The sequence below is a fragment of the Siphateles boraxobius genome, unplaced genomic scaffold (genome assembly GCF_051911475.1).
Source record: "Siphateles boraxobius isolate OS27281-9 unplaced genomic scaffold, OSU_SipBor_1 56, whole genome shotgun sequence".
In the NCBI taxonomy this organism is placed as follows: Eukaryota; Metazoa; Chordata; class Actinopteri; order Cypriniformes; family Leuciscidae; genus Siphateles; species Siphateles boraxobius.
The window spans coordinates 7,428,221-7,440,783 of record NW_027509182.1 but is presented as its reverse complement, the minus strand read 5'-3'; the positions used below and the strand labels follow the sequence as shown (position 1 = coordinate 7,440,783).

Genomic DNA, 12,563 nt, shown 5'->3' with positions numbered 1-12,563 from the left:
ATAATAGGACCCCTTTATTGTAGGCTGGGTCATATTTTCCTTTACGTTGCATAATTTGATTACGAGTTTGCTACCAATTGATAGATGAATTTGAACCATAATTGTAATGTTGAGTTTGATTGGAAACACGGCCTGTGGTATATACACCACTTGGGATATACATGTATACAGTACCGGTCAAAAGTTTGGAAACATTACTATTTTTAATGTTTTTAAAGTCTCTTATGCTCATCAAGCCTCCATTTATTTGATCAAAAAAACAGTAATATTGTGAAATATTATAACAATACCTTCAAAAATCATTATAATATGCTGATTTGATACTCAGTTTTAATCAATGTTGGAAAAAAAATGTGTTGCTTCATATTTTTTGGAACCTGTGATACTTCAGGATTTATTGATAAATAAAAAGTTAAAAGAATTTCTTTAAAAAACCCAAAAACTTTTGAAGGGTAGAACAAAAGATTTTTAAGATCATGACACTGAAGACTGGAGTAATGGCTGATGAAAATTCGACTTTGCATCACAGAAATAAATTATATTTTAAAGTATATTAAAACAGAAAACCGTTATTTTAAATTGTAATAATATTTCAACAAATATTTTTTAACAAATAAATGCAGCCTTGACTTCTACTATTCTTTCAAAAATAGTAAGTAGTTTCCAAAATTTGACCAGTACTATACACACACACACACACACACACGCATACACACGCATACACACAAACTATGCTATTGACATAATTTGAAGAATTGACATAAATTGAGATATTTGCATTAAATTCTCCATCATGATTTGAGATAAATCAAAAAAGTATATTGAGCTTCAACAGAAGCAAGAACATTTGACCTTCTGTACAAAGAGCCGAATGATCAATGTCAGTAGTTACTTATCTGAAATTAGATTTTGAATGCGAGTCTCAGACTTTCGGACTCCGCTGTAAATAATAGTTTCAGTTTTTTGTAGTTGTATTTCAGTTTACAATAAAACATCCTCCAAGAGGAGGTCTACCAACATTTAAAAAATATATATAATTTCTTTGATTAACACCCCAAAAACAATTGCCAAGCAAACATTAGTCTGTTTCTCTAATTGTCGGTTTTATTTATTTTATATATCGTGCCCTTAAATTTGCTCCACAGGGTGAATATAGTTCTTTGGCCACCTGAGGAGCAAATTTAAGGGCACGATATATAAAATAAATAAAACCGACAATGAATAATTTTGCCCTTTTGGCTCAGCTCTTACTATCAATTCCCACTTCTCTTTAAAATGTCACCGTCTCCGGATCGACCGAAGATAAATCTGTGACTTTTTCTTAAACTGATTGCACTGAACAATCCTCGGGCCGCCAGGAACATAATCCCTCATACAGCAGGGCTTGTATTGGTTACCTTACTTGAGGAATGTGTTTCCAGAGGTCTTGGCAGACAACGGCACTCCATCACTGGCTGTTAGGTCAAACCGCACTGGCTCGACGGAGTCCAGTTATCATCTGTTCAGATCGGAGCCAGATGCTGCCAGAATACTGAGGCCTGAAGTCTCATTAAAAATCAATTGTCTGGGATCAGGTAGGGTTTCTGATCGCACTGATCCGTTCTGGCCTCAGGGGGCCATAGGCAATCAAGCTCAGCAGAGGTGGCTGAACAGATGCCTTCTGAATAATAAAGAGGGCTCCATTGCTAATCAACCGATTAATCTATTTAGCAGCCTCTTAATTTGGCCACCAACTTCCCAATGGAAATGTGTGGAGTCCATGGCAGCTGCTTTGCTGGCCAGTCAGTCGGGATTGGTTTCATATGTTGTTGTCCTAAGGACTAAGCTGAGAATACTTATTCCTCACTTGAAATGGAATCATAAGCTGAAAATAAAACACTGAATTATTATTATATTAACTGTTCAATCATGCCATTTTTATTCTTTCCACCAACCGCCAACTACAAGCACAGGATTGTGTGGAATCAGAGGCAGTGAAGAAAGCATCTATGCTAGGGATGTGCGCAACGACTAATTTCATTAACGTTTAAACGGAAATTTAGCATTATGCGATCCATTCGAAATAGATACGAACACTTAAATTCCACACTGAATGCTAAACTTATAAACCTTGTATATTAAATGTATATATATATAATTTCCCCCCCCCCCCAATAATTTCTTCCTTACAAGTACTGTTAAGGAACTGTAAGCAGAGCCAGAACCTTTTCTTTACGATTCCTATCCCTACACTACAATTACTTGCAAAGACAGCATTTTTCAGGCTTCTGACGCTGCCCATCTGCTGCGCACACACTTTTACACATCACTTCGTGCTTAGCAGTCAGTTGTGAAGATCTGAAGAGGGATTTTCTGTCTAGCTTGTCATAAAGCCAGTTTTATCCCAGTGCTTTGTGTTTAAAGAACGAGCATTAAAACTGTAAAATGTGATGCTGTAATTTGGCTCACCCTCACTCATATGATTATAACAAACCACTGTCAAATGTGCAGCTGGAGCTTATCCATCTCCAGTGTCTGTCATGCTGTCGCCAAGCAAAGGTTCACCGCAGGTGCTCAACTTGTGTTCTGTGCCTCACTGAGCAAAAGACTATTTCAATTCACCAGGCAGAGCTCTGTTTGGCCGCTGCTGTTTGGCTCCACATGAATTATAAAAACTTGCAAGTACAAACATTGAACGGATGATGAGCACTCATTGCCATACTTTGCATCTCAATTTCAAAAACGCAACCAGATTTGATACCCGATGAGAGGTTTGTGAAGAACTTCTTTTATGAGTTATTAAATTAAAGATTTAGCAGAATGTCCAAGCTGCCTTTTTTTCAACACAATGAGTGTGGATGGAAAGCAGGGATAGCTGCTGTCATCATTCATATTCATTATATGAGAAAAGCGCAGCTTGGACATTCTGTTAAATATCTTCTTTTGTGTTACATGAAAGAAAGAAAGGCTGAAACTACAAAAAGGTAAGTTAAGAGTAGGGAAGGCAATGCTTTTCATAAACTCTCTTTGTTATACTGGTTGAAACTCTGTTCACATCCTGACAGCAATAATAGAAATTGTCTAAATATTTTAAAAAATGTACATGTATGTTCTGTGGAAGTCCCAGGACCAAAAAATGTTTGTCACATTTGTCACATCACTCTGCAGCAGTCAGGTGGTACAAGTTAGAGCACTGTAAGTTCACGTTCATTAATACTGTAATGTGACGTGCTTTGAGACATGAGGTATTTTAACACCGTCTCTTGTGACACTTTGCAGACTCTGCTCTGGCTGTGCATGTTCATGTCTTTTAGAGGAGACGTGGCTTTGGAGACGCTCTGAAGGGAGTGTGTTCTAATGCTTTCAAAGCTAGCTTTCCCTCTCCAAAATTGCCTACCCTACCTTAAATTATGTTTTTTTTTAAAGTGTACAACACTAAAATGCCTTTTAACTCTTTCCCCAGCATTGACAAGTTTTTCTTAGTCTTCAACAAAAATTCAATTTTCTCAGCTTTGTGTTTGAAATGTTTTTTTTTTATGAAACCAACATTTAAGTGTTGATAAAAAATAATGAATGAAGATAGAATGAAATGTATTGCTTGCTTTTGATATATTGACGGTTTTCATATTCATTCATCAAAATATTCTGGGGGGCATGAAAGTTTAATGAATATTATCAAAAATGCTGCCGCTGGCATACAATAAAATGCTGGCGGGGAAAGAATTAAAGTGTTGTAGTGTTAAAATGTATATCACTTCACTTTCCAGTTAGAGTTCTCATGTGATAACATCTTACATGATAAAAGTGCATGAAAAACTTGAAATTCTTATCCTATAACTATATATATACACTACTATAAAACTATAAAATTCCATTATCATCTGTAAGCAGTTATTGCATTCAGCTACTGAATCTTTTGCAGCATCACATCAAAAGAAATGACATTATATCCAAGCTAAGTGTCGGCACTCACCAAAGTTGAATGTATTATTCTGTGGTATCAAGGTGTTTTTGTCTTAAAAAGACAACAAATAATTTCAAATGGGTTGTTCTTATAGGCTGCCCTCAACTAGCGTAGTCTGATTCACAAGTGAATGACTCTTAAGAACTGGTTCTTTTAATGAATTGGGCAAAATCATTCAAAGGTATTTGAATCAAATCAACCAATGGCTTGCTGTATCTGTCAAAGCTGTTAGTGAATAAACATCTGATTCACTTATAGAGTGTATGTTCTCTCTGAGGCACACTTTAAAAGAAAACAAAAGTAGAATATAGCTTACTAAACTTGACTTAATACAAAATCACAGAGGAGGTGGCTGCCACTTATTGAGATTCTGTTTATGTAACAGCACATATCCAAAGTCGTGCATGTTGCTGTTTGTGAAGATAATTCAGGAATGTTCCCCAGGGCACTGGGGATCTATGAGCTAAAACGGGGATCAATACTCTACCTGTCGGCGACAAGCCTTGTCTGAACACTTCATGCTGCTCTTGACCTTCCTGTTCATTTAATGCATTAGGCAAGCAAGTCAAGCAGAAAGCACGGCTTTCAGGGTCATGAATTTATCACGTTTTAAAAGCCTGATCTTCAAAGCAACATAATTATGTGCTGTGGTTTGGTGGACAAATAAGTGGATTTAAAAATGAAGCAAGTTTTATGTAAATATAGTATTCTGTCAAAGTGAGGGATGAAGAGGATGTCCTTGAATATGTTCTGGACAATAACAAAAGCATTTTTTGTTTGTCAAGGGACAAGATTTATTTTGCTCTTTTGTGTTAAATTGGCAAGCATTCGCCGAGTTGGACTTTGTTTGAATACCCAATTGTTGAATCTTCGTGCTGTGAGTGATTACCGTGTAATTGGGATTGCCAGGTTGTATGCGGAGTTCGGCGAGTATCCAGATCCCGTTGGTGAGTTTGAGCGACTGATACAGCATGTCCTGGCCTTCTACGTTCCTCTTGGCGATGGTGTAGATATTGTTGTTCTGCAGTTTGCCTGACACCGTATCTGCCAATACCAGAGACACATGGTTACCCAACAAAACATTCACACAAGTCTCTCAACGGACTACAGTTATCAGCAGAAAAAGCAAATTTAAAAACCCCATGTAAAGGTCTGATGGACACTTGTATTAAATATTCCCTAAAAAGTAAGTACAAGTATTCCCTATTGAAACAGGAAGAGTACATAGCAATACATATATTTTTTAAATAACTTGTTTGTACCATGGATGAAATCAATAGAGACTCTTTAAAAATTGATACATTTCACATACATATGTTTCTTAACAACCAACTTGTGGTTGGGAGAGTAATAAAGTATGAGCATTAGCACAACCAAAGGCACATAATTTTGTTTCTTTCACCATTTGACTGGGAAAAAAGGCTTTGTTTACAATCATAAAATTATCTATTCAAATTAATTTTGAAAACTTGAAATAAAATTAAGATACATTTGACCAATTAGAGAGACACACACACACACACACACCTACTTGGGTGCTACTTGACTTAAGTATTAACCTAAAAATGTAAAATAAAGTTTACCTGCGATTATTTATTATTTGTAGTGCGGTAATTTTCATTTTTAATGCTTATATGGATTACTTCAAAATGTATTTATTCAGTCCACCAGTGTTACAGAAATTAAGAGATTTTCTGCTTAAATATTATGAAATATTAAAGAATACTTCATCGTTCAAATACTTCGCAATGCATACAGAACCATTGGTGATTAAAAGTGGTGAAAATGATGACCTATTAGATCATCTAAATAAGATATACAATATGTATAAAGCTTCAACTCTTCATGTTAGTTTTTTTTTAAAACTATTTTTAATTTAATCATACCATTTTACCATGATCAACTACACGGTGATAATACGGGCAAGAAGGGACCTTCTCATTCTGTAAGTTATTTTATTGGACAAAACCTTTTATGATCAACTAAACAAAATAACAATAATTAATTTAAAAAAGTCAAAGTATTTTGAGCACACCACCAAATAAATAAAAGAAACAAATACTGTAAGATAGCAGAGACTAGCCCCCAAAACATTATATTAGTGAACATGTTAACAAAAACCTCTTCCTAACATTAGACACTAATCTACTGCATGCAAATTAATGTCTTAAAGAGCCGTGAAATTTACACATCATACTATGACCCTGAGTGATGCTGCTCTGGAATCAGACACTACTGAGCCATATCACTGGAGCATTGGAGAGCGTGGAACGAGAGAGAGAGGAAATGATGAAACCCCTGGCAACAGAGATAGATAAGCGCTGAAAGACAAGAACGGGCCACAAACAAAGTAAAGGGGCACAATAAAACCCAATCGAGTGTTTTAAGAGGGATAAAGATGTATTGGGGAAATAAAAAGCCAGAAGGGTGATGGGCAATGAAGATGAAAAACATTTATACACAGACAGAGGGAGGTCTGAGGACAGAGTCAGTCAGTCAGCGATTATATAAGCCACAGAATCAGGTGATGACAGCTGGTGTTACCAACATGTGGAGTGTGCTGTGACTCACTCCAGTTCACACTGACTGACTGACTGACTGCACACACTGCTGTCAATCCGTGCGTGTGCCTTCACAATACACAGCGGACACACAGAGGGAGCTGCTCGAGACAGGGTGAGGAGGGACACAGCGTAATATGTAAGGTATAACATATAAATATGTCATATATGTAATATATAAAGTATTAGAAAAATAATGCAGCCACGCCGCTTACCATGTCTTAAAACATTGTTCAGATGATGTTTCAAGACGTTTGTCAGGTTTTTGTCCTTAAAACGGTCTTGTGTGTAGGACTAATTTCTTCAGCATCTAATCCCAAGCCTCCGTTGCTAATTCCAAAATGTAATTTTACAGCTAATAATGTAGACTTTATTAATGCAGTTATTAGAGAGAAAGAGAGAGAGCAAACGAGAGCTTAAGCGTGTGAATTACCTCAGTCTGTGCATCTCTCGACAGTGTTCGGCACCAGCGTCTAGCGAAACTACGTTTATCTGCACCTCGCTGGTGAGAACCGGCATGTAGCTTTTAAGTTGTTCAACTATTAAAATCGTCAGAGCAGAGCTGACAACACGTTTATGTGTGAGTGTGTGTCCGTACTTTATGTGTGTTCGTTTGAGTGGGAGAGAGAGCGCGAGAAAGAGATGTGTATTAATGCATTTATTAGTTATTATGGAAAAACGCATAATATTACGTAATGGAAATAATTGGTCGTTTTTATCCTATTGTTTAATATATTTATTTGCTTGGTTAGTGTCGTTGTGGGTTTTGGTTCTGTAAGCTGTAAAGACCTTTGAAATAACTGTAATGCTGTCAAGACCTGCCTGGAACTACTTTAGCCGTGCGTTTTCCTGAAAATAATGGCTTAGAGCTTAGAACATTCGTCAACCAATCAGAATCAAGCATTCAACAGCCCGTAGTAAAATAATACAGATTTGCTCAAGGAAATGCAAAACATACTGCCACAATGCTAGGGTGTTGTGTGCCATGCGGTTGCTTAAGTGTACTAGGTTACATGGAGCGGTGAGATGTCTACGTCGCAACGTCTAGCTACCGGGGTTCTCTCAAGGCTCGGTGCTTGGACCACTTCTCTTCTCCATCTACATGTCATCACTAGGATCTGACATTCAGAAACATGGTTTTTCCTATCACTGTTATGCTGACGACACACAACTCTACCTCTCATTCCAGCCTGATGATCCGACGGCAGCTGCTCTCACCTCAGCCTGCCTGACAGACACCACCTTTAACTCAAAATGACAAAGACAGAACTGCTTGTGGTCTCGGCCAACCCAGCACTTCATCACAAATTCTCCATTCAGCTAGGTTCGTCATTCATAACTCCATCCACGACAGCCAGGAACCTTGGAGTTGTGATTGATGATCAGTTAAAGTTCGCAGACCACATTGCTAACAGTCTGTTATTGTAGGGACATCGATGTTACATTTTCACGCCCCTAAAGATGACTCGGAACAAAACGAACTGTGAATTAGGCTTGGGCGGTATCCAAATTTTGATACCGTCAAACCTCCTCCCTATTTTACCGGGGTATACGGTATTACCGTGACTAATTAAAAATTATGACATAAGGCTCAGACAGCGTCACCAAACTGTTGGCTTGTGTCTACACCGTTCAGAAACTGAATACCAGATCGGGCATAAAAAAACACACAAAAAAAAATCAAGGCCAACCCGTGCACGTTGTGTCTGATCCCTGTTGACGGCATTAAATGTAATATGAGCCGTAGCCCTATTTAGACTCGACTATTTTTAATACGTGGGCCGTTATAATATGGTGGCGCCAAATAATTGTTTAACCCAGGTGCTGAGGGGGTGGTAGATATAAATACTATTTATAAATGAGCAAAAATGGGAAAATTAATAATATTTAATTATTTTAATTATGACAATTGTATTCATTTTATTAATTCATTTAAATTAAATTAACAAGCAACAAGCAAGAAGTGCATTTGTAAATCCGGTGACACGCGTCCATTGATTTTTATTAATACAACTTTTCTGTCAGTGCTGCAAAGATTAAGTTGACGATCGCCATCTCTGTAGTGAACGCGCATATATAGAGAGAAATGCACATCATGGATTACATAATCAGAAGGTATAGGCTAGCCTTTTTCTTTTCGTTTTGAATTGTTTCGTTTAAAGAAATTGACGATTGATATCTCCGTGGTGAACGCGCGTATAGAGAGAAATGCACATCCTGGATTAATCAGAGAGTATGCTGCCTATATTTCTTTTCCTTTTGAATTGTTTCGTTTAAAGAAATTGACGAATCGCCATCTCCATAGTGACCGATAGAGAGAAATTCACATCATGGATTAAATAATCAGAGAGTAGGCTAGCCTATTTCTTTTCGTTTGGAATAGTTTCGTTTAATTTGATGATCGCCATTTCCGTATAGAACGCGCATAGAGAGAAATGCACATCATGGATTAAATAATCAGCGAGTGGCCTATTTCTTTTCATTTTGAATTGTTTCGTTTAATGAAATTTCAAGCTTTATTTAGATATCATGTCATGTATCGCGCCAGCGAACGATCATGTCATGATTATGTTGTCTGCTATATTTGATTCTTATTTATTATTGGTTGGTAAAAAAAAAAAAAAATATTAGGATACAATTTATACAAAACGAAATTCACTGTAAAGAAAGGCCTTTTACAAAATGAAACTTAATTAAGTGGTCAATGTCTGACTCCCGATGCATCCCATCTTACTCGTGCTGTTCAGTTTTCATTATCAACGTAAAAAAAAATAACATTATAATATTTTAACAAATATAATCGAATGAGCTTATTTAATGAACTCGGGGCAAAATGCATCCTCGCAGCACTGAGTGGGTGGTTGTTTCGGAGATGCTACATTAGGTTAGAGGTGTTTCCATCTCTCGCGGTCACCTTTTTTATTGCAACATTTACAAATTGCCTAGTCAGTATTTACCGCCTCTCCCTTCTCTCTCTCTCTCCTCCACACTGTCACTTGATGACAACTACATAAGCATTTTTAGGCATTGAATAAATGATATTTATATATTATATATAAGTGCCGGTAATGACGGTATTGAAACTGATACCGTTGCTATTTTAAGACCCCGCGGTATACGATATTACCGAAATACCGCCCAACCCTACTGTGAATGGTTGCTTTACATGTCAGTCAGACGGCCTCTTGGGCGGTGCTTGGTCAGTGAAAGCTGCTATGGAGTCTAACCCTTCTGCCGTGAGTCTGAAGGTCTGGCTTCGCGAGACTAGCTCAAAAGTAATCTAAAAGTAGTCCGAATATATTACCAAAAATGTGTAATGTAACGGATTAAGCCACACACACACACAAACACACACACACACACACACACACACACACACACACACACACACACACACTACACACACTACACACACTACACACACACACACACTATAAATGCATGCCCTAGTTATATACAGCTAGAATTAACCCATGTCCTGTCCACACCAGAGATGAGAATGAGAGAACCTGTGGTATGAAGTATTTTATTTATTCTTGATTCTCTGTAAATGTACAGGCAGCAATTCTGCAGCATATCAATGAGGTTTGTAAACGGTTGTAAAACATTAACGCTGAAAACTAATTAGAGATGTTTATTTTCTGCTGAATTAAGCGCCGAAATTATTCATCATTAGGAATCTGTTGATACACGGACATGAACGCATTGTCATCCTCCTGGACTCAAGAAATGTGGCTGCATTCTGATAAAAAACAGATCAACCAGTCTCAACAATAACAAAACATGAAACAGCTTCCTACTTATTCAATTCTATGGGGGGGAAAAAATCACTCATTTACAAATAATACCATTGCACACAGTGTGGGGAAAAGGCATTCGGTTATATCTTGCCCTCGATTGTGTGCTCCATTACGTGGACATTGTTATTCAAGTCATGGCAAGCTAGAGTCAATCAGCATCTCACAATAGCAGGCGATTATACTCTACATGCAAATAAACACGATTGAAACTGAACTGCATGGCTTCTCCAACCAAAACAAGGCATCAGAGTGAAAAATAAATAAATAAATAAATCAAAGCCTGGATTTGTCAAACTGCTGCTGTTTTAGTGTGGCACTACATGCGTCGATCACCCTACAGGCGTTTTATAGTCATAGATAAAATTGCATCTGTGTGCCGTGTGTGTGCTTGCTAAAATGAAAGCAGGGGAAGTGAGATTGTCTGACGTCTAGTAATTAAGGAACCTCTGGGTGTCTGATCAATAATTTCAGCGAGTGAAACAGGCTCTCGACGCTGGCCCCAGTGTTCGGCTGCTGCTGGATGCTCAAATTGGCTCCAGGTTGATGAATACAAATAGCAAGCTGATAAGCCTAGAAATAAACCAGCTCTGTCAGTCTGTGCACATAGCCAGCCACGTTCCACAGCATTTTTACATTGCCACCAGACTAAATAATTAACTATGAACAATAACGAATGGTGGGAACGCTTTTCCCCCCCTTCCATTGGCGTCAAGAGATTCTTTCTGCTTTTTTAAAGCTGAAAGCTCACACAGTACACAGTGGAGGCTGTAGTAAAGCTTAGAGTATTTGTGCTGTGAAAAAAAAACTGCCACTCAACCACAGACACATTGTAGCAGGTTGTAACATGCTGCATCAGGAGACAGCTTGGGTTTAGGCAGAGGCCAAAATACAAAGAGGTAAGAGCGCTCTGCCAAACAGAGCAAAGAGACCTTTGCAGCTGCCCTGCTATTTGCACACTTTCCTCTCTGCTAAATGCTTTTGATTCAGTGACCACTGATCCATACCTTACAAAACACCTACACACAAGCTCGATTCGTGAGTAGTGCATGTTGAGGACTAGATCACCTCACCTGCGTTTAAGTGGCATTCTTTGATCTGGTACTGCAGCTCATTCTCGTTTGGAATGTCCTTCCATGTGGCCAAGAACACCTGACGCTCTGTTGAGGAAAAGTTTACAGGTTATCATATGGGATTGGCCAATCAGTGTATATAGACCCCTTGTGTGCCGACGTCACAATTTCGTCACGGCGTTACCTGGAGGCAAAACAAAGTGAAAACTGGAGGCAGCCAATACAAACCAGCACAGATTTGACTACATAATAAGTATATTAAATTATTATTATTTTTATTAAATGTCATCTTGTTGTGTTTCTGGGTGCAAGAATCACCTACAGGATCCAATTTGAAATTTTATCGCATAATGTCTAAATTATTGTGATTTTTTGTGAATCATCTATGATTGTATACATTGTTGTGATTGATTGTGATAGACTTTTTGTAGAACCAGGTAAGAAAGAATAATCAAATACATAGTTAATTAATATCATTTTAATACATGAACATATTTTTATTTCTAGAAAAAATTCACATCATTAAATTTGCACTGTAATGTCACTCTTTACATTGTCGTCTTCTGTGCCTTGGTGCTGGGCAGGGCCGCACAATGTAAAGTTGCCACAAGTCAAGACCATTCATAGTTATAGGCATCTAAAGATTTATATGCCCTCAGTTTGTCTTTACGCTCGGTTTCTCAGGCCACTCACCCGAGGTAACGTTAATCCTGTCAGATCGTCCAACCATTGAATGAGTGTATGGGTCGGCCAATCTGGTTCCTTCCGTTAAAATTAACGTTTGCAAATAACAATCGCAGTCCTGGACAGTGAGTGACCTTGCACGTTAAGATAAAATCTGATTTTCTCCCGTCATTGTTAAAAAACAAGCAAACAAAACTTGCAAACTAGCGTTAGTGAAGCGGCCAGAGCGATCGTTCTGCCTCCACCTAAGCTCCGCCCACATAAAAACATCATCATGTTTACCAACTGAAAAGGGGTCAATAGTATGTTCAATCCTAGCTACATCTCATCAATCCACTCTTTTATTAAGCCCAAGCTCAATTAGCACCTCACGGTGTGCTGTTTTTAGAGTGAGCATGTGTGCGCAGAGTGCTTGTACCCATTTTGCCGTCCTCCACGAAGAACACGTTGAGAGGGATCAGCGTGCTGAAGTAGAAGACATCAATATTGTTTTTCACGGCCACCT

At 38.0% G+C, this 12,563-nt stretch overlaps 1 protein-coding gene across 2 annotated transcripts in view; it reads right to left on the bottom strand.

The window, feature by feature from the left end:
* ap2b1 (adaptor related protein complex 2 subunit beta 1) overlaps positions 1-12,563 on the bottom strand; it is a 45,860-nt gene that overhangs the window by 2,130 nt on the left and 31,167 nt on the right. For both annotated transcript variants that reach the window (XM_077206586.1, XM_077206588.1), the window contains 3 exons: positions 12,477-12,561; positions 11,375-11,461; positions 4,833-4,987 (listed from right to left, as the gene is read on the bottom strand). In XM_077206586.1, the coding sequence (XP_077062701.1) occupies positions 4,833-4,987; positions 11,375-11,461; positions 12,477-12,561 (327 nt within the window). The remainder of the gene's footprint in view (positions 1-4,832; positions 4,988-11,374; positions 11,462-12,476; positions 12,562-12,563) is intronic.